This window comes from Leucopleurus acutus, assembly GCF_964270905.1.
Source record: "Leucopleurus acutus genome assembly, chromosome: 12".
NCBI lineage: Eukaryota > Metazoa > Chordata > Mammalia > Artiodactyla > Delphinidae > Leucopleurus > Leucopleurus acutus.
In genome coordinates this window covers 48,614,938-48,638,360 of record NC_139154.1, presented here as the reverse complement: position 1 = coordinate 48,638,360, position 23,423 = coordinate 48,614,938, and the positions used below count along the sequence as shown (strand labels likewise).

The 23,423-nt window shown below is 40.6% G+C and overlaps 1 protein-coding gene across 4 annotated transcripts in view; it reads right to left on the bottom strand.

Annotated features, from left to right (window-relative positions):
- Positions 1-5,389: 5,389 nt before the first annotated feature.
- ZNF512 (zinc finger protein 512) overlaps positions 5,390-23,423 on the bottom strand; it is a 34,528-nt gene continuing 16,494 nt past the window's right edge. For all 4 annotated transcript variants that reach the window (XM_082851776.1, XM_082851774.1, XM_082851773.1 and 1 more), the window contains 5 exons: positions 22,400-22,594; positions 11,742-11,843; positions 10,754-10,816; positions 9,486-9,584; positions 5,390-7,389 (listed from right to left, as the gene is read on the bottom strand). In XM_082851776.1, coding sequence (XP_082707902.1) covers positions 7,081-7,389; positions 9,486-9,584; positions 10,754-10,816; positions 11,742-11,843; positions 22,400-22,594 — 768 coding nt within the window. In that variant the 3' untranslated portion in view covers positions 5,390-7,080. The remainder of the gene's footprint in view (positions 7,390-9,485; positions 9,585-10,753; positions 10,817-11,741; positions 11,844-22,399; positions 22,595-23,423) is intronic.

Genomic DNA, 23,423 nt, shown 5'->3' with positions numbered 1-23,423 from the left:
GAGCTAGATGCAAGGCAGTTGGGAAAAAGACCAACAAAGGAGCTGAACAGCAAGAACAAGGCCTTGGAGAGGGCAGCAAAGCAGTACACTTCCGAGTTCCACAGTAGCATCGACAGACAGCACCAGCAGTTACAGAAGGAACTACCACAGCTAATTCAGAAATGCCAGAAGTTGCAGGCTACTCACAGCCGTTTAAAAAAGAAGCAGCAGCAGCTGCAGCAGGAGCAGTGGTACCTAGATTGCTTAAGCCGGGGGAGGCAACGGCTGCAAGAAAGGCGTAATCCGTGCCCAAAAGGACAAGGTGCTCCAAAGACCACACTGAACCCTGCCCTAGGCACCAAATCAAGGACGCATCCAAAGTAATTCCTAAAATAACACGAAGTCAGGAATGGAGCAAGGGTTCTTAGGTGCTACGTAACATAAACCAGGTTAGGAAGGCTTTGGGATCTCAGGGTGCTGTGGTTAAATATCCATCTTGATGTGTTAGTGTGAAGGATTAGGTGCTTTTCTCCAGCAGTACTGCTAGATTATGTGTGGGACTGGCTTCCCTTAAAGTTAGGTTTTTCTTTAATTAGCTCTTGGTAATAAATGGGCTGTGCCTCACACCCCCAGATAACCCAGTACCACTTGCCAAAAACCCAGATGTGAAACTACCTCAAGAAAACCACCTTGCGGAAGTGACAGGAAAATAGTTGTGTGGTGTGTTTCACCTAGCTAAGTTAGGTTTCTTTATAGAAAAAGCCCCCTGAAGAATAGCATTTCAGATTGTTATATTCTGCTTTCTGCTCTGTAAAGAACCAATGTCCATGTATCCTCACTTCTTTGGCCACCTTAGCACACAGTGTTTTTAAGCTCTTTGTAAAGTTTGTGCTGGTGATCAGGTAGCTGCTTCTACAGTTTTCTCATGATTGAAAAACTCTTAACAGCAAGTGTAATAAGCCTTAGGCAGAGTAACCTGTCTGATGCTCAGCCCATACCATTTTTGCTTTGTGTAAACTGTGTGAAGGGAAGAGAAGATAGAGGGTATGTATACCTGGTCGGTTTTCTGTGGAGAAATACCTCTAGCCTGAATGAGGTGACTGAGTGCTTCTGCCTGTTTTAGGAAAATGTATCAAAAGAAAGTTTTCATATATTTGGAGAACTTTCTAAAGAGTCTTTTGCCATCTCTTTCCCAGGCAACATCCTCAATTTCTAAGATGACAAAGATGACTGAACTTTCGATAGAGTGAGCACTTTAGCTTTAGGTCACTTACTACGTTTTTACTGCATAAGCACTTCCTAGTCCTTGAAATGCGTTTTGTTATTCATGTGTACCCTCTTTATGCCCCTTCAGTAGAACTAGTATTTTAAATTAATATAGACTTTTAGGGTAGTTATATTTTTGGCACTTAGGACGTACTGATGGTTAGATCAGGGATTTCTTTGAATGCTGAATCCTGGTACAGAAATGCAGCCTCATTTTAATGTTGCTCCTTTGTGGAAAAACAGAATCAACTTAATGTTTTCAAGAAATTGTCAGTGATGAAAAAGTTCATAATGGTTTTCCCAGATTTCAGTTTTATTCATATGTAAAATGAATTCTTGTACAATTAGATTCAGAAAAGGATTTTGCCTCAATGTGCCTTAACTTCTAGCTTTAACAACTTTTCTGTTAAATGTGTAATGTCTTGGTTCTTAAAATTTTGTTATTGAAAATAAACTCATTATAATATACCCACTGATTTCATTATTGTTCCAATGTAATGTACCTTCTACTTACCTCTCTTCTCATGTCTTATCAACTCTGCATGTCTTCTTCATACTAGTGTGCACATAATAAAAATGCAGTTTTAGTGCACAAAGTAGAATGTTAGGTAGCACACAGTTGCCTTAACCTGAATAGTTCTATTCAGTGGAGCTGAAAATAGAGAGCCTGTTTAAAACTATGGTATCCAAGACACATTCAAAACCGTTATTCTCTGTCGATGCAAAAAACATAGGAAGATATAAAACTAAGGATAAGGAAAGAGGGATGGGTAATCTTATTAAACTGCTGTTAATTCCCCCTCCTGCCAGTGCTGTCCAGATGAATTAATTCAGGAGTGAGTAACTTCCACCCTGTCTCAGTTTATTTTGAATTCCTCATCCCAGATAATGGATCTGATCTGGTGTACTGCTCCTGGCTGTCCCTTTGTGAGGCCTCTGAGGGCTTGAAGACTTTAAAGGGTGAATCATCTGATAAAGCAGCGGTCACCAACCTTTTTGGCACGAGGGACCGGTTTCGTGGAAGACAATTTTTCCACGGACGGGGGGTGGGGGTGGGGGGGTGGGGGAGGGGAGGGTTCAGGCGGTAATGCGAGCGATGGGAAGCGACGGGCAGCGGCAGAGGAAGCTTTGCTCGCTCCCCCGCTGCTCACCCCCTGCTGTGCGGCCCAGTTCCTAACAGGCCGTGCACCGGTCTGTAGCCCAGGGCTTGGGGACTCCTGTTGATAAAGGCCCTTAGAAATTCCCGTCAGCAAGCCAGCAGTAGGTTTGGCCAACGAGGATCTCAGCCTACTTTTCGTCTGCTTTCCTGTGCTGGAAAGGAAAGAGGGTGATGTTACAGAAAGTGCATTTAGATGGAAAAGACCTGTGAGGTGAAATTTAGGTTAAGACTTGAACGACATGAAGCCTGATGTACAAAAATTGGGGAAGAAGACATTCCAGACAGAGGGAACAGTGAATGCAAAGGCCCTAAGATGGGAAGGAGTTTAGTAGGATTAAGGAACAGAAGAGTCAGTGTGGCTAAGTGTAGTTGGGGAATGGCAGCGAACACGGACAGAGCAGAAGCGGATGAGGCTAAAAAGGTTAATAGAGTAGGCAGGCCTTGTAGGACAAGGTAAAGGGGATGACTTTAATTCTAAGTGCATTGGGAAATCACTAGGCTTTAAGCAAGTGAACGAGGTTGATTTACAGTATAAAAACTCACTACAGCAGTATGCGGAGTGTACCAAGCCAGTGAAAAGCAGATGGAATCCAGTTAGGAAGCTCTTGAAAAGGCAAGAGGTGATGACTGTTCGGAATGGAATGGCAAACATGGAGGTGAACAGAAGACATGGGGGAGAGCTGATTCTTAGTGTGAGGGGAAGAGGAAGCAGAAGAAAAATTCCTAAACTGTTCCTTTTGAAGAAGGAGGTGAGCAGAGTATTTTTTCTTTCTTGTTTGTGTGAACTTTTTCTTTTCGGCCACAACATGCGGCTTGCAGGATCTTTCTTCCCAGACCAGGGATTGAACCCATGCCCCCTGCAGCGGAAGCACAGAGTCTTAACCACTGGACCACCAGAGAAGTGCCTGAACAGATTTTTAAAATGAAGCATTTCAGACATAGCAAAAGATATAGAAAAGTATAACAAACTCACTATCCATTTGAAAAAATAAGAACTTACCATTCACTTGTCCCTCTGGATCCCAGAAGCATTATCTAAAGTTGATGTTTATCATGCCTGTGCATGGTTTCCTATCTTTTCTGTATTTTATTAAAATATATTTACAGGTACTATATTTATATAGTCTATATACTTTTACTTCTATATATCCATAAACAATAGAGCATTGTTTTTCCATGTTTTTAAACCTTCCACAGATGGGACTCTTGATGTATTCTATAACTTGCTTTTCCCAGACTTTGTTTTGGAGCTGTATTCATGATGATACAAGACGACCTGGTTCTTGGGGTAGTGTTAAAGGGGTAAGGTTACCTGACTGAAATGGAAAATCCAGCCCGTCCTGCATGCTGCTGCAGAGGGGCAGCCCCATCCATCATCTCAGTTCACATCTGGTGGTATCACCCCCCACCTGACACTCCCCTAGCTGTCCCCGTTGCCTTAGGAAGAAATCCACTACCTCGAGTGGCATGCAGAGACCCAGGTCCTCTCCCCCAATGACTTACCCACTGAGTCACGTAAAGGTTTTCTGTGTCTCTTGGTTGAATGAATCAGTTGTTTTAAAGAGATGTGAGGGAAAAAGTGCTTTAAAACCTGCTATTAAACAAATGCTAATTTTTTTAAAAAGAAGACCTGGTCCTTCTGACAGCTGTATAGTATTCCTCAGGATGAAGACCACAACTTACCCATTTTCTCCTGATAATGGACAAGTAGCTTATGTAAGAGACTAGGCTCAGGAAGAGACCCAAGATTATATCATGACTCAAAGAAAAGGCATTTATTTTTTGCTCATACAATAGTCTCAGATAGATAGATCATCCTGATTGGCAAATAGTCTTTCCTAGGGTCATTCAGGGAATCGATATCTTCCATGTTATGGTCTACCATGACCTAGAGCTGCCTTATCAACTGCATCTAGCCAGAAGAAGGGGAAAGAAAGCATGGAGGTACACTCGCTCTCTTAAAAGTCCTGGCATGGAATTGACACACATCACTCGCACTCACATTCCACCAGAGAGAAGTTAGTTGGCTACCCCATCACTACAGGGGAATTGGCTGGAGGGCTGGAAGTGCAGTCTAGCCATTTCTCCTATAATCCTATAATTCTGCAAGGTAAAGCCAATTTTGCTGGACAGCCAGTAGTCTCTGGTACAGGATGTTTCCAGTACATATTGGAAATTAGACTGCAACATCATTCTTGTAGATGTCTAGTAGAACACCTGACCAGGAGTAGTTTGTATAGCCGTAGGAGTGAAATTACTGAGTCTCAGGGCATATCTTCAATTTTAAGAGATCCTGCCAATTAGTTTTTAAATTGATTGTACCCAATGTCCATTCCAAAGTGCAGGGAGTTCACATTGCTCCCAAATCTAGCTAAACCTGATACCGCTCAACTTCAATAAATATTATTCTAATGAATTTGGTTAAAAATCTTAAAAATTCTATTAATATATTTAGGATCATCTCTAGTGAGTCCTGCTGATCCCTGGCTCAGGCAGGAAAAATAAAAGGATCACCTGCAAGGGCCCTGGATGAGACTGGACAAGTTTAATCTCAAACCAATTACAGGCACACATCTGTTATTGGGGGTTTGGGTGTAGACCACCACAATAAAGTAAATTTCATAATAAAGCAAGTCACATGAATTTTTCAGTTTCCCAGTGCATATAAAAGGTATGTTTATAGTATATTGTAGTCTATTTAAAGTGTGCAATACCATTATGTCTAAAACAACAATGTACATACTTTAATTAAAATCGCTATCTGTAAAAGGAAGAGCAATAAAGCAGGGTATGAGTGGATTCATTTGAACCAGCATATCTCAGGGCCTAAAGAACTACTGACACAACTGTACGTGCTACTTCTTCCAAACTCATTCCCATCTGTAGTCGTTATCTTCCCCAGACACACTGTGTCAGCAAGGAGACAGGTAGCACGTTGGAGTCAATGAACAATGGAAAACATCATTCTAACACAGAGTCATTTATTTTTCTTGCCATTGCCAAACATTCCCCAAGTCTTACTCACCAGAAATTAACAGAGCTTCTCCATTTTCCTCCCTGACAATCCTCATGTACGGAAAGGGCTTTAAGGGAGCAACTGCCAATGACAATGTCGAGTGGACAGACCACATCCTTCCCTTGTTGCAAAACTACCCGTTCTGGCAGTATCCCAATCAGGTTTCAGTGCTCCCATGTTTGAAAGTGGTCTTCACAAAAGCCCACATTTTAAGGCTATATGGAGGAGCACAGAGAACAGAGTTAAAAGTGGTAACAGCCTTTCAGAATTTGAAAAGGCAGTATTGGTCCATATTAGGGTTAAGGGTCCCTGGCTTTTTATGTGGCATAAGCCACAAAAATTGGCAAGAATATAGAAGACCAATATTTATGGAAAAGGGGAAGAGAATCCAGGAATACGACAACAGAGCTGCTCTAACCAATGCTCCAGGGAAAGCCAGCCTCAAAGAGAAACAGGCTAACAGATACTATCAGGTAGGCATGAGGTTCAGAAAAAGAACTTTTCTTTCCAACTCCAGATAAATATCTACACCTGGTGTCAAAGTCTCAGGTTATAAAAAGGACAGAACACAACATCTAAAAAAGAAGGTAGAGGACAATATTCTCAGAAAATTCAAAGAGACAGACTTTGGCTAAAGGGAGATACGAGGACTTAACAGAGTGCAGACTAACAAGTCAGGTCAAGTCCAGGGGAGAAGGAATGTGCACCTTGGCTACCAATCCTCACAGGAGTACCAGCAATATTAGGGTTCTGTGTCAAACATCAGGAGCAAAAGGGTTTATTTCTCTTTCAATCCTCAAAACGTCAGGAGCAAGACAAGCTGCAGGAGGGCACTGGTCATAGCAACAGAGGAGGCCTCACACCCAGGGAAGTTGAGGCGGTATTTATTTTTGCTGCTACTTTCTTCTTTCCAGTCATTTTATGTGTGGGACACATTCCTCCTAAGGCTGCATTTCATGTGTGTGGGTCTAGTTACTTACTGCCACCTGGGACAAACAAAGCATTTCCTAGGAAAACCTGTGTCCGGAGGGTCTAGCTTTTTTATTCTAAATCTATTTTCTCACTTTCAATCCTAAAACCATATTGAGACAGCAAAGAGCCTCCATAAATTCTGTCACCCAAGCAGACGGGGGAACCTTATTAAAGGAGTGACAACAGTTCTAGGTTCTAGGCTTGTTATATCACAAATACAAAATGATAAATCAGTATGGTTTTAAAGAGTTAGTTTGGAATTGTTTTATAAGATGATGGAGTGACTACGAAATCAATGGAGCTTCCAAGAACATTCTACACCCCAGTATGGAAAGGATAATCAAACAGGTTTCTTAGTCTTGTATGGGGCAAGAAGGGCCTATAGTGGGCCTTAAGGAGGAGCTCTTTGGGCAAGATAAGAGAAAAATAGGAGGACTCCAATGAGAATAGCAGGAAAATCTACCAAAAAGGAGATGGGGGTGTGGGTGGTGGAGGGTCCACGTGAATCAATAGGGAAAACACTGAAATTTACACAGGAGGAAGGAGCTGAGAGTGCCACAGCCTTACACAAACAGCTGAAAGAGTAAATTTCTCTTCACTTGGCCCCCGTGACTCAGGCCTCTCCACACAGGTCCCTGTGACCACAGCATCCCATCCACTCTCCCAGGAGTGCTTTCACACTGACTGCCTATTTCTTTCCTCGTTTATGATTCGTCTTTGGGGGCTTGACTTTCTGGAACTGTGTTGGCACTGGCTCCTGCTCTGGTTCTTTACAGGACGTTGCCACGAGCAGTTCCTCATGACTCCTCCTCTGATCCTTCCCTACTCTAAGACTCAGCTCTGTCTCAGGAAGCTCAATGCCAGGCTGCTGCCGCCTTCTTAGAGACCTTCGGCTCCTGTGCTGCTGCCTCCGCTTTTCTTCTTCTTGCTGTCGCTGTTTTATCTTCATCAGCTTCTCAAAGCTTTTGGTCGTTGTTGGGTTTACAACAAACCAATCCTACAGAGGCAAAAGAGAAACATTATCCAGTCAAAATATAGTGCACTAGGAAGTGGTATGGGAAGATTTTTTTTTAAAGGCATGATTAGGACAGAACACAGTAAAGAGGAAACAGATATGGAACCAGAGCTTAGAACTGTGTCTTTTAAACTGGAGAAATTCAGTACAGAGCAGTCATTACAAGCATTTCTTGTGTAAGACATGATTTCGGGTACTACTGATTACTTAGCATGATCCCACCCACTCCTCTCCTTTTAAAAATCTTCTCATGAGATATAAAGCACTGAGCCATAGGAGATTTTTATTTCATGACAGTGTAGTGGTTAAGAGCATGAATTTTGCAGCCAGACCACCTGGGTGCAAATCCTAGCTCTGTTTCTAGCCATGTGACCATCAGAAAATTAACTTAACCTCTCTGAGTCTCAGTTTAAAAAAATTAAGGGTTAGGGACTTCCCTGGTGGCACAGTGGTTAAGAATCCGCCTGCTAAGGCAGGGGACATGGGTTCGAGCCTTGGTCCGGGAAGATCCCACATGCCGCGGAACAACTAAGCCCGTGCGCCACAACTACTGAGCCTGCACTCTAGAGCTCGCGAGCCACAACTACCGAGCCCATGTGCCACAACTACTGAGCCCACATGCTGCAACTACTGAAGCCCAGGAGCCTAGAGCCCATGCTCCACAACAAGAGAAGCCACCGCAATGAGAAGCCCGCACACAGCTCTCCGCAACAAGAGAAAGCCTGCGTGCAGCAACGAAGACTGAATGCAGCCAAAAAAATAAATATAATTAAAAAAAAAAAGTGAGGCAGAAAGGGAGGAACAAGGTAAACATGTTTAACACCATAAGGATTTCATAAATACAGGCATAAATTATTGAACAAATACTTGGGAGCAAGTCCCAAACTAAGTGAAATTTGTTGGTTCCAACTTTTGAAACAGAAACTGGAGAAACAAGTGAACTATACAAAGGCCAGATTTTGTCAGGAGATAATTATCTCTCAAATACTTCCCAAAGCATAGAAAGGTAACATTATTAAAAAAAAAAAGACTGCCTTCCTGAAGAAATCTCAGATATGGAAAGGGATTCCCAAAGCTTCAACCAGTAAAGCAACAGGAACCACAATGGATGACACTAACTAAAGCCCACACTGCTAAGAACTATTGCATCTGAGGGCAGAGGACAGCCGCAGGCGCTTGCTATTTTTCCTCACCAGGCAACAACAGTATCTGCAGTAAAATATGCCAAGAGAATGCACACTCTACTCCTTGAGCTTTTGCAATAAGGTATTTAATTATATGGTAGAGAATTTCTCTGTTCACCTGGACTCCTAAAAACTTTCCCCAAGAGAAAACTCTTGACCTTCTGAACTTAAAGCATTTTTAACAGAATTTTTTAATTTTGAAAATTTACAAACTTTCCAGAAAAGTTACAATAGTTCAATGAACACCTAGATTGACCATTGTTACTCTCTCTTCCCCTCCTTCTCTCCCTTCTTCCCTCCCTCCCTCCCTTCCTCTGAACCATTCACAATTTAGCTACAGACATGATACTTCATCCCTAAAAACATCATGTACCTGCCTAAGAACAAGCGCATTCCCCTGCATAACTACAATACAATTATCACATTTTGGAATATTAACATTGACACATTACTATTACTTAGTAGTACAGCTAGTATTCAAGTTGCCTCAATTGTCTCAATAACATCTTTTACATTGTTTCTATATGGTATTTCAACAATATTCAAAACAGGTTGCTCCAAGATGTTGGAATACCGGAAAACAGGAGCACAGACATTGCTGTGAAACAAGATTCCAAAGGTGTAAATGCAGCCTGGTTCCCAGATGTCTGATTTAATCGGACTTAAGATAACTAGAAGAGTCAGGGATGCTCACACCCACAGTGATTTTAAATGCTTTCACAGAAAAAAACTATTACACGCCTAATTTTAGGAAGTTTTTAAACTCTAATGTAGACCCTTTAGTCTCTCTGACAGTCTTAGCCTATAATAACAGGCACAAAATTCCCATCCCTTGTGGCATATTCATGGGGTCCACAAGAATATAAAAACACTGTGGGAAAGGAGAAACCTCACCTCAGCGTGGACAGAGTTGATGTGATACTTGACACCACTCTCTGACACAAATTCTTTTTGACATAGAAGACACTTGTATTTTCCAGCCACAAAGGTTCCCTATTTTCAAGAAAGAAAGAAAGAGAAGGGTAAATTCAGGAACACATACCTGGGCAATAGGTAAGGACTGTCAGAGATGAAAAGAGGAGATACTACTTCAGCAAAGTGAAGAAGGAAGAAAATCCGAAACACCACTATATTTAGGAAAACAAGTTTGGGCATACTATGACCATAACACATCTATCCTAATGCAGTTCTATACCAAACACTGACCCCACTGACCCTCCCCAACACAACCTGAAGTTCCCCTAATTTTATTATGTAACATGTCACGTTTTTCTATCTTCCCTTATGTCTTCCACTTCACTTGCAGGTTCTCTTGGCTCCTCCCCTCAAATTATCAAACTCCTTAAGTTCAATGAGGCACCAATGTGCAATTCTTCCCACTAGGATCAATCCACTGCTGCAAAGAGTGCCTTAGGAATCCAGAATTAGAAGAGTACCCTCCATAATATCTAGCTGAATGACTCAGAAACTAGGATCAAGATGACGAACTCCTAAGCATTCCTGGACAGATCTGGTTTGGATGTCTCCAACTCCCTTGTTGCCTTGACTGAGACTTCTCTCCGCTCCTGAAGCTTTGGGTTTCCATGGTGCTTATTTTGTGTGAGGAGATACTTCTGAATGGGAATGGAAAGTGGCAGCCATCCCCATGACTGGTAGGTTGCAGGGCACTGGGGTCAACATGGAAAAGATTCAGTGAGGTGAATGGCTGTTAGCCTAACACCCAGGGATCGCACCTCCCATCCCCAGAAGCCAGAATAGTTCAGATGGGTTTGAGGATCTTCACCAATCCAGATAAGCACAATGTAAGTTGATTCTAGGAAGTTGAAGGCCCAATAAGATAGGGCAGGTGCAGTGTGGTAGACGCTCAGGTGGAAGAAGTTAAATCCCTGGTAGGGACTCAGAACTATATATTTTTCTCCAAATTTTTTCAGTGACATGACTTATGGCTATTTTGGCCCATTCTGCATCTTGGACATACCCTGGCATCCCACCCAATTAACAGACCGAGGATCTTTGGGACAAAAAAAAACAAAACTAAACTAAACCAGCCTTTGAAGATAATAGCAAACAGGACAACTAGCTGTTCACCAAATCTGAATTCTCTTCCATGTCAGACTATTTTAGAGGTCATGTTAAGATAAATAGTTCAGAACGTTACAAACCAATGTACAAGAGCCCAGGTGAGCTTTAAGGCCAGATACACTACTGTAGACAGCCTCACAGCCCTGAAAAAGAGAAAAAGAAATCATGTGAAGACCACACCAAACAGCATCCTTTTCTTAGCAATCTGGCCATTTGCACTAACCCACTGTACCCTTGCGGGGGGAGGGAGGGGGGAAGAAACCCAATAAATTGCACCACAAACCACACAGAAAAATATGTAAGCCAAAGAACAAAAAGAAAACCAAGGAAAGGTAAAAGAAAAAGAGGTAAAAAAGTTGTTTAAAAAAGCTTAAAACACTCTGTTCCCTAGTACTTTTCTGATACTTACAAAAATACAAAAAACTGTATGCTCAAGTTTTTCCAAAAATCAGCTTTCTTTAGTGCAAATGTGTCTCTTACTTCTTATATATCTACTCCTCCCCAAAGTACTGCATATACAGCTGTAGTAGATTAATGATGCCTGGAAATTCTCTGCCACTCTTCCCATCAAGAAGTGAGTCATTTATCCTCCCTTTGAAACTGGATAAGTCCTATTATTTTTTTGACCAACGGAATGTTATGGTAATGAGGCTGAACAAATTCTGAAGCTAGGCCTAAGAGATCTGAGCTGTTGCTTTTATGTTCTTGGAATACTCTGTCTGAGAATTCAGTCACCATGTACCCCACTGGTAACCCAACTACCATGCAAGAGAGAGAGGCCATATGGACAATCAATCTCCCAGGTGAAGTAGCTGCTTAGAAGCCACCTGACATTCAGGCCCCATCAGAGCTTCCGGCAGAATGCAACCCATGAATGATTCCAGCTGGTGCCATATACAACTGCCTTCTGAATCTTGACAGAATTGTTGATTTACAGAATCGTTAACAAAGTAATTGATGTTTTAAGCCTCTAAAGTTCAGGTGTTTTGTCACAAAGGAATAAGTAACTGAAACAAACAGCAGATGCTTGATCAACATTTAGTGAATAAATGAATGAGAAAGAACCACCTGGTTAGGACACTGAATGCGATGATACTTCTTGATATCTGACTTCCATTTGTGTAGTACTTCCTGGCTGAAGGTCGGTAGCCCAGGACGAGTATATTTTAACTACAAGACAAGAAACATTTTATTGGAGGAATCCAACTTTCAACCAAAATACCCCAAAAGTAACAGAATTACATAACTCTTCAGGTTCATATAATTCTAGAGTTGCAGAAGTATATTTTCATACACAAAAATGATAATATGTAAGATCCTTTAAAGTTCCTGAAACACGTAAGTATAATTGCCTATTGTTCTGTCTTAAAATAGTTTGATTTTTAACAGAGGACAGGAGACTTTCAGATATAACATTTCATCTAAAGTTGAAAAAAAAAAGCTAGTGACAGAGCATTATACAGTTAAAATATTTGTTACAAAAGAGAAAGCAATAGGGCTTCCCTGGTGGCGCAGTGGTTGAGAGTCCACCTGCCGATGCAGGGGACAAGGGTTCGTGCCCCGGTCCGGGAAGATCCCACATGCTGCGGAGCGGCTGGGCCCGTGAGCCATGGCCGCTGAGCCTGTCCGTCCGGAGCCTGTGCTCCACAACGGGAGAGGCCACAACAGTGAGAGGCCCGCGTACCGTAAAAAAAAAAAAAAAAAAGAGAAAGCAATATAAATTTTCCCTCTCTCTATATAATATATATATAATATGTATATATTATACTCAAGGAACATATATATATTACATATTCAATAGAAATATATGGATATGGGTCAAAGGCTATAAATCAAAATGTTAACAGTGGTATTCTCTGGGTGCTAGAATTTTGAGTGATTTTCTGCCTGCTTATCTGCATTTATCATTTTTCTTCAATGACATCATGTTAATTTTTGATATTTTAAAAATTCTAACACAAAAAGATTAAGGTTCAACCTGAAAGAATGTGAGAAAACTCAGGGAATAGAACATCTATTCTTTGCTTATACTGCAAAAGTAGAATTATTCCTAGCACTTCCTTTCTCATGCTTTGACACCAGTTAGTCTCTTCTTACAACTATAACTAGTTTCCAGAAGAGTTAACACCTGTAGAGACAGTTCTTGCAAAGTTCACCATTGGTAATACACAGTCCTCCTGCTTGAAAAATGGAAGCATCTGAAAGGAAACTGATTCTCTGAGACAGAAGAACAGATCCAAGCCCATAGAGGTTAATGGAGGAAGTAAGAAAGGTAACCTAAAGAACCTTTGGTAAATCACAGTACAAAACTGGTTTTATTTATAAGCATTTCCTCTTTCTTAGTCATTTTAATAATATTAATTCTTCCAATCCATAAGCATGGTATATCTTTCCACTTGTTTCTGTTGTCTGCAATTTCTTTCATCAGTGTCTTAGTTTTCTAAGTATAGGTCTTTTACCTCCTTTGTGAGATTTATTCCTAGGTATTTCATTCTTTTTGATGCAATTGTTAATGGGATTGTTTTCTTAATTCTGATTTCTGATAGCTCGTTTTTAGTGTATAGAAACACAACAGATTTCTGTGTATTAATTTTGTACCCTGCAACTTTCCTGAATTCATTGATCAGTTCTAATAGCTTTTTGTGGTATCCTTTGGATTTTCTCTATATTGTATTATGTCATCTGCAAACAGTGACAATTTTACTTCTTTCCAATTTGGATGCCATTGATTTTATTTTCTTGTCTGATTGCTGTTGCTAGGACTTCCAATACTATGTTTAATAAAAGTGGGCATCCTTATCTTCTTGATCTTAGAAGAAATGCTTTTAGCTTTTCACTATTGAGTAGGATGTTACTGGCAGGCTTGTAACAGATGGTCTTTATTATGTTGACGTATGTTCCCTCTGTAACCACTTTGTTGAGAATTTTTACCATAGATGGATTGCATTTTGTCAAAAGTTTTTCTGTATCTATTCAGATAACCCCATACTTCCCATTCTTTAGTTTGTTAATGTGGTATATCACACTGATTGATTTGTGGATACTGAACCATCACTGCATCCCTGGGATAAATCCCACATGATCACGGTGTATGATCCTTTTAATGTATTGTTGAATTAGATTTGCTAATACTTTGTTGAGGATTTTGCTTTATGTTCATCAGTGATACCGACCTGTAATTTTCTTTTTTTGTGGTGTCTTTGTCAGGTTTTGGTATCAGGGTGATGCTGGCTTCATAGAATGAGTTCAGAAGTGTTCCTTCCTCTTCAATTTTTTGAAACAGTTTGAGAAGGACCAGTGTTCACTCTTCTTTATATGTTTTGTAGAATTGACCTATGAAGCCATCTGGTCCTGAACTTCTGTTTGTAGGGAGCTTTTAAATTACTGATTCAATTTGGTCTGTTCATATTTTCTATTTCTTCCTGATTCAGTTTTGGGAGATTGGATGTTTCCAGGAATTTATCCATTTCTTCTAGGTTGTCCTTTTTATTGGCATATACTGTAATTATTCATAGTAGTCTCTTATGATCATTTGTATTTCTCTGTTGTTAGTGGTAACGTTTCCTTTTTCCTTTTATTTATTTGGTCACTCTCTTTTTTCTTGATGAGTGTGGCTAAAGGTTTATCAATTTTTTTTAACTTTTCATAGAACCAGCTTTTAGTTTCATTGATGTTTCCTTTTTATTTATTTATTTTTTAGTGTCTATTTCATTTACTTCTGCTCTGATTTTTATTCTTTCTTTCCTTCTACTAACTTTGGGTTTTGCTTGTTCTTCTTTTTCTAGTTCCTTTAGGTATAAGGTTAGGTTGTTTATTTGGGATTTTTCTTGTTTCCTGGGGTAGGCTTGTATCATTAGAATTTAGCAGTTCCCTCTAAGAACTGCTTTTGCTGCATCCTATAGATTTTGAATTATTGTGTTTCCATTTTCATTCATTTCCAGATATTTTTCAGTTTCCTGATTTCTTTAGTGACCCACTGGTTGCTAAGTAGCATATTGCTTAGCCTCCATGTGTCATACCCTTCTGGTTGGAAAAGATGCTTGATACGATTTCAATCTTCTTAAATTGAGACTTGTTCTGTGGCCTAGCGTGTGGTCTATCCTGGAGAATGTTCCACGTGCACTTGAAAATAATGTGTATTCTGCTTTTGGATGGAATGTTATATATATAAAACATATAAAGTCCATCTGGTCTAATGTGTCATTTAATGCCAGTGTTTCCTTATTGACTTTCTGTCTGGATGATCTGTCTATTGATGTAAATGGGATGTTAAAGTCCCATACTAATATTGTGTTATTGTCGATTTCTACCCCTCCCTTTTTTTTTTCTGCCGTACCACACGGCACGTGGGATCTTAGTTTCCCAACCAGGGATTGAACCCACATCCCCTTCACTGGGAGCGCAGAGTCTTAACCACTGGACCACCAGGGAAGTCCCTCTCCCTTTTTGTTTGTTAACATTTGCTTTATGTATTTAGGAGCTCCTACGTTGAGTGCATATATATTTACAACTGTTATATCTTCTTTTTGGATTGATCCCTTTATCATTATGTAATGTCCTTTGTCTCTTGTTACGGTCTTTAAGACCTATTTTATCTGATATCAATATCTGATCTATTTTATCTGATATAAATATAAATATTTTATCTGATAAAAATATATTTATCTGATATAAATATAAATATCTGATATAAATATTTTATCTGATATAAATATGGATTGATCCCTTTATCATTATGTAATGTCCTTTGTCTCTTGTTACGGTCTTTAAGACCTATTTTATCTGATATAAATATTTTATCTGATATAAATATAAATACCCCACCTTTCTTTTTGTTTCCATTTGCATGGAATACCTTTTTTCACCCCCTCACTTTCAGTCAGTCAGATCTGAAGTGAGTCTCTTTTAGACAGCATGTATACATGTTTTGTTTTTGTGTCCATTCAGCTACTCTATGTCTTTTGATTGGAGTACTTAGTCCATTTACGTCTAAAGTAATTATTGACAGATATGTACTTATGGCCATTTAGGTAACTGTTCTCTGGGTATTTGTTGCTGTTTTTTGTTCCTTTTTCTTCTTTTGCTCTTTCCTTGTAATTTGATAACTATCTTTAGTGATAGTTTTGGACTCCTTTCTCTTTTTTCTATTGCAGATTTTTGGTTTGTGGTTACCATAAGGTTTACATACAGCAGCCCATATATATATTTTTTTTCTTTTAAGTTGATGTTCTCTTAAGTTTGAAGGCATTCTAACAACCATGCATTTTTACTCTCTCCCTCAAATGTTTTTAACATATTTTACAGCTTTCTGTTTTGTATATCCCTTATGCACATAGATGATTTTACTAGTTTGTCTTTTAACCTTCCTTCTAGCTTTATAAGTGGTTGATTTCCTATTTTTACTGTATATTTGCTTTCGCCAAAGAGATTTTTTTCCTTTTGTAATTTTCATATTTCTAGTTGTGGTCTTCTCTTTTCCGATTAGAGAAGTCCCTTTAACATTTCTTATAAAGCTGGTTTAGTGGTGCTGAGCTCTTGTAGCTTTTATTTATCTGTAAAACCTTTTAACTCTCCTTCAAATCTGAATGATAGCTTTACTGGGAAGAGTACTTGACTGTAGGTTTTTTCCTTTCATCACTTTAAATAAATCGTGCCACCCCCTTCTGGCCTGCAGTTTCAGCTGAAAAGTCAGTTGACAGTCTTGTGGGAGTTCTCTTGTACGTTATCTAGTTGCTTTGCTGCTTTTAAGATCTTCTGTCTTTAATTTTTGCCATTTTAATTACAATGTGTCTTGGTGCAGACCTCTTTGGGTTCGTCTTGTTTGGGACTCTTTATGATTCCTAGACCTGGATATGTGTTTCCTTCCCCAAGTTAGGGAAGTTTTCAGCTATTATTATTATATTTATTTATTTGTGGTATGCGGGCCTCTCACTGTTGTGGCCTCTCCCGTTGCGGAGCAGAGGCTCCGGACGTGCAGGCTCAGCGGCCATGGCTCACGGGCCCAGCCGCTCTGCGGCACGTGGGATCCTCCTGGACTGGGGCACGAACCTGTGTCCCCTGCATCGGCAGGCGGACTCTCAACTGCTGCACCACCAGGGAAGCCCTCAGCTATTATTTTTTCAAATAAATTCTCTGCCCCCTTTTCTCTCTCTTCCCCTTCTGGGACCCCTATAATGTGAATGTTAGTTCTCATAAACTATCTTCATTTCTTAAAATTCCTTTTTCTTTTTTCTACTCAGCTTGGGTGATTTCTACTATTTTGTCCTCCAGTTCACTCTTCTGTTCTTCTGTATCATCTAATCTACTGTTGATTCCTTCTAGTGTATTTTTTATTTCAGTTACTGTATTCTTCAGTTCTTCGGTTCTTCTTTATATTTTCTAACTCTTTGTTAAACTTCTCACTGTATTCGTCCATTCTTTTCCTGATTTCACTGAGTATCTTTATGAGCATCACCTTGAACTCTATCAGGTAGAAGGCTTATCTACTCTTTCCTTAGTTCTTCTTCCAGGATTTTGTCTTGTTCCTTTGTGTGGAACACAGTCCTCTTTCTCATTTTGCCTAATTCTCTGTGTTTATTTCCATATACTAGACCGGTCAGTTACAGTTCCCCATCTTGGAGAAGTGGCCTTATGTATGAGACATCCTGTGGCACCTAGTAGCACACTCCCCTCTGGTCACCAGAACAATATGCTCTAGGGATTTCCCCCTATGTGGGCTATGTGAGCCCTTCTTTTGTGGCGGGGCTGGCTACTGCGGGCACACTGGTAGGCGGGGCTGGCACCTGGTCTAACTGGCTGCTAGGCCCTGACTCATGCAGTGGCTGCCAGCCCACTGGTGGGCAAGACTGGGTCCCAGTGCAGCTGACAGCAGGTCCCCAGGGGGCGCTGGGACTGGTGGTGACCTGCTGGTGGGCAGAACTGGGTCCTAGGGTGGCTGGCTACCAGGCTTGGGGGCACCCAGGGATGATGCTGGCCTGATAGTGGGTGGGACAAGTCCAGTAAGGCTGGCTGCATAGCCCAGGGGGTCCTGGGGCTGGTGCCAACCCACTGTTGGGAAGGTCCAGGTCCCAGACAAGCTGCCTGTGCAGCCTGGGGCTCTTAGTGCTGGTGCTGGCCCACTGGTGAGCAGGACCAGGCTCTAGGGGTGTCAGGGCTAGTGCAGGCCTGCTGGTGGGTGGGGCCAGGTCCTGGGCCCAGAGGTGGAGGGAGCTGGGTCCCAGTGTGGTAGCTGCTCAGCCTGAGCCGGTCCTGGGACTGGTGCTGACTGGCTGGTGGGTGGTGAGCCCCTGGTGCTCACAGGCTAGAGGGAGGACTCCAGCATGGCACTTGCCAGCACCGGTGTCTTCGCAGTCAAACAAGCTCCCCAAAATGGCGGCCACCAGTGACTGTTTCCCCTGGGGGAGTCACAGTTGCCTCCTGCCTCTCTGGCAGGCTCTCCAAACCCAGCAAGTGGGTCTGACTCAGGCTTCTTTCCAATTACTGTCTCTGTAATGGGTCTTGGAGTGCGTGAGGTTTTTTGGTGTGCTATCTAAGAGGACAGTCTCTGTTTCCTACAGCCCTCTGGCTCCCCTGTATGCAAGCCCTGCTGGCCTTCAAAGTCAGACATTCTGGGTGCTCATCTTCCCAGTGCAGGACCCCCAGGCTGGGGAGGAGTCAGATATGGGGCTCAGACCCCTCACAGCTTGGAGAGAACCGCTGCAGTTGTGAATATTCTTCCATTTGTGGGTCACCTATCCAGGGATATGGGTCTTGACTACCATGTCTCTGCCCCTCCTACCCATCTTGTTGTAGTTCCTTCTTTACATCTTTAGTTGTGGATATAACTGCTATTTTCTGCTAGTCTTCACCTCATCCTCAAAGATAGTTGCTTTGTAAACAGGTCTGTCCATGGGAGGAGGTGAGCTCACAGTTGTACTACTATACCATTTTGGCTACTCCCCCATGAATGGTTTAAATTAAATAGGATGTAGGGGGAACCCAAAATGTAATAAGAGTAACACATGAACCTTATTATTACAAACGAGAAATATAATTATTACAAATGAGAAACATAATGAAAGGAGTGGGGGAGGTGGGAACCAACCTAAGAAACTTCGGAAAACAGTACTTTGACTATATATGCTAAGGCTAAAGATTAAAAAAACTATATATAAATATTAGTCTCTAGTTAGTAAATTTGTTTTTTACAGAGGTATGGGTTAACAATTCTGAAACTACTTCATGTTACAGTAGGATTGAGCAAATAAATAAATATACTGTAGACAGTGACAGCCAGGATTCTCATTACTAGAGAAAGGAGTTATAAGTAAGGAAAAAAGAAGGTGTGAATGAAACTTGTAGTGTTGGACTGGAGATGAATCATGGCTTTAAACAGACAGATATAGAATAAATACTATTATGTGTATGTGTGCATGAATATTCATACATAAATGTCATATTTCTATCCGTCAAGAGGACCCAGAAGCAATGACATCCCAGTAGGAATGAGTACACCTAGCACTCAAATCTTTGTTTCTAAATATATTCTCCAATAAAAGAAAGTAGGATTCCTTAGAGGAACAGTTGGTTCCAGGGCTGGGGCAAGAAAAATACAAGATGCACCTACAGTATCTCATGGTGTCAGAGAATTAAAAAGTGCTCAAAAAGTGATAGGGACATGATGAAACGACACAGGAGCCCACTTGAAAGAGCCCTTGATGGCCAAATCTGGGACAATTTGAGCAGCAAAATAATAATAGCATTGGATTATAACCCTAGAATAAAGTAAGTATCCATGACTCCATACTTACATAAATAAATTAATAGAAGAAAAAGATCTTTCTCACAGGAGAATTCCAATTAACATTGAATAAGAAATGATGGAAACAGAAAATCATCATTAGACTAAAACACAATAGAAATAATTGTTGCAGGCAAGAATCACTGATGGATGCTAAAGTGGGCAGAAGCATAATAAGGCAGATTAGTTGAATGTCTCAATCTCCACACAAAATATTTATTAATTTACAAAGGGGAAAACCGTAATTTTGCCATGGATAAAACTGGACACCTAATCAAGTGACCAAGGTTATTATCATCAGTAAAAAGATACATATACCTCCTAATATGGTACACTGTGAAGGGCCAACATTGCTTTGAAGGCATTTTTGCCAAAAACATAAAACCTTCAATCTAATCTTGAGAAAATACCAGACACACCCACATTAGGGATATTCTACAAAATAACCAGATAGTCTCTTCAAAAGTGTCAAGGGCACAGAAGACAAAGAATGTCCAAAGAACTGTAACAGATTAGAGGAGACTAAGGAGACACAGTAAACAAAATTAAATGTGGAATCCTGACGGGATGCTGATGGGATCCTGTTATACTTACATGTAAAATGTTGGCATTAGAAGGAGCTGGGTAAAGAGCACATGGAAACTCTGTACTAATTTTGCAATTATTTTGTAAGTCTAAAATTATTTCAAAATATAAAGGTTTTTTAAAAAGGAATATATATTCGTAAAATAGTAAGAAATATATATTGGTCTCTGCGCCCTAGATCCTGCTAATACTTAGTCTTTGACCCTGGTACTTGACACAGAGCTCCTAAAATTTGTAATTCCCTCAGTTATAGGAATATCTGACACAGAGCTCCTAAATCTCTTGGAATTTCCTGGGTGACAGAAGCATCTTTTGTTCTAATGAGTTGACTCTTGGTGGACTCCTAGAAGGAGGGTGGTCACCAGAAAGACAAAGCAATGATTAGAAGTTTGGAACTTTCAGGCCCACCTCCCATTCTCTGGCAAGCAGAGAGGGTATGAAAATGGAGTTAATAATCAATTATGCGTATGCGATGAACCCTCCATAAAAATCCCCAAATAACAGGGTTCAGAGAACTTCTGGGTTGGTGAACATATCTATGTGCCAGGAGAGTGACACACCCCCAACTCCACAGGACAAGAGCTCTGATGCTCAGGACTCTTCCAGACCTCACCTTATGTATCTCTTCATCTGGTTGTTCATCTGTACCCTTCATTACATCCTTTATAATAAACCAGTAAACGTGTTTCCCTGAGTTCTGTGAATCATTTGAGCAAATTATCAAACCCAAGCAAGGCGTCATGGGAACCCCAATTTATAGCCAATCCATCAGAGTACAAGTTGACAACCTGGGACTTATGACTGGAATCTGAAGTTGAAGCAGTCTTGTGGGATTGAGCCCTTAACTTATATGATCTGATATTAACTCCAAGTAGATAGTGTCAGACTATATTAAATTGTAGGATACCCAGCTGGTGTTGGAGAATTGGCCAGTGTGGGAAAACCCCACACATCTGGTATCAGAAGTGTTGTGAGTGTGTAGTAGTGTGAGAGTAAAGGAAAACACAGGAGGTTTTCCTAAACAAATTGCTTGTGTTTGCATCAAGAAACACCAGAAGGACACACAAGAAACTAATAAGAATGGTTAATCATAGATACAGGAGAGGAAAAAGACAAATGAGAGTGAGATATCTCAATGTTTGTCATCATTTTGACTTTTGAACCACAATCCAAAAAATTAAGTTTTTATGTTAAAAAAAAATAATTATGCCTTAAAACCCATATACGGTCAAAATATAAAACTGTTTGATGATTTTGAGAAAGTATCTGCTAGGTAACAATACCAAAACTTACCAGTGAGCTAACAAATTCTCTAACGCATACCATGCAAAATGAAAGCAACTGGACTGCAATATCACAAGATTTATATCACTGTGCAAAATTCACATCTAAACTGAATTTAGATAACCATGTACTTTAGCCTGTGGCATGAAAAAAGTGGCAATAAGTCTGAAACAAGAAAGGATGTTCTGATATTGAAAAATAGGATCCAACTTCTTGGACACCAGTAGGACTGATTTTTAGACCAAATAAGAAAAAGTGTTAACTTCTAGATTTGACCTATTTTCTTATAATACATAACATTCCTCTCACATGGGTCAAAGCACCAGGCCAAATCTAAACTATTCTTCTTGACACCCTGGAGAGTAACAGACCCTTAACTCTGATCTTAGTCCTTACTGTAATGCCCTCCAACCCCTTCCCATGACTACTCCACTGTCATATACTCCTTGTCTCCTCTTGGCCAAATAGGGCTCCTTCCCTCTATGATCTGTTTATTCTAAACCAAAGGCTTCCAAGATGGGCTCTGCACCCCTCAGAAGTGCATTTGGGGCCGTGGAGGGGAATGATAAAAGTATCAAGGAGAAGGCTAAGTAGACAAGCCTTTGGGCTCACTACCCCTAGTTACTCAGAGCAACTCCATTTTTAGTTATTTTATATACTGGTGTTTTGCATAAGCTTTTATTATTTGGAAAAAAAAGTAGGCGGGGAAAGGGGTTCTACTGCTATAAAAACAAACTGAAAACACCTACCTAAACTAAATATTAAACTACTACATATGAACTAACAAAGTGGAAATATACTGGGCAAAGACCAAACAAAAAAGTGACCTGGGAATTCAGGTTCACCATGGAAGTAGCCTAAAATTAAGAGGGCTCCTTAAAGAACTTCTGAAAAGACTGTCACTCTAGGACCTACATGAATCCAAACACTGAAGCTGGATCAGATATACTCCATCTCCAAGGATAAAGGAGCAAAATATTGTCTATCATGTACTCACTCAAGTGTGTTTACTTTTCTGTATGTGGTAAGCCCAGTATCAGACATAATGGTTCAAAATTAATACTACTTTCTGCCTCACCTTCCGATCATCAGGCACCAGATCCTGAAGCACCTTTCTCTTAGGCCACTCCTTGGCCAGTTCAGCAGAGGCCAGCTCCTGCAGGTGGTATACAGCTATCTTGGCAGAACGCCTCTGAACTCGGCCCCCACTCTTTGGCTCCAAGCTCATGTCCTTCAAGCACTCTGGCTGTCCTGACTCTGGAAAGAAGGATATCTGCAAGAATAAGACACAGTAAAACAAAGGCCTGAGAAATGGCTTCCATCAGATCCAGTGATTAAAGGCTGTCCTTCCTGCTCTCATATCGAAAGAGCTATTAAAAAAAAAAAAAAAAGGAAGAAAAGAAAGCTACTTACTAGCTTGCTAACCGCTAGTATAAAGCTCTACCATCTTAATGCATATTTTACTGGTAAAAAGCTTCTCAGCAGGATAAAATCTGTTGTGTTGGAATAAGTGCAAGTGGTTAAAAGTCAAGATATACCCATATACAAAGAAATAAACATCAACCCATATACAAAAATTAATTCAAAATGGATCATAGTCATAAATGTAAACCATAAAAGTATAAAAATTCTAGAAGAAACCTAGGGAGAACGTTTTGTGATCCTGGGCATGATGGTTTTTTGATGTGTCAACTTGGTGAGGCTACCGTCATCAGTTAATCAACCAAACATTAATCTAGATGCTGATGTGAACGTATTCTTATAAATCTAATATATGTCCATAATCAGTTGACTTTAAGTAGGAGAGGTGTGACAGAAAAATGAGGCAGGAGACATTTCAAGCATGAGAGATACTCAATACTGTTGCTGACTCGAAGATAAATGGACGATGAGCCAGGGACTGCAGGTAGCCTTTAGAAGTTGAGCACATCTCCCAGCAAACACGGAAATGAGGTCCTATGCCTGAATGGAACTGAATTCTTGAACCATCTTAATGAGCCTGGAAACAGATCGTCTCTTCGAGCCTTCAGAAAGGAACAGCCCTACCGACACTTTGATTCCAGTCTTGTGAGGCTCTATACAGGGGAACCAGCTGAGCCATG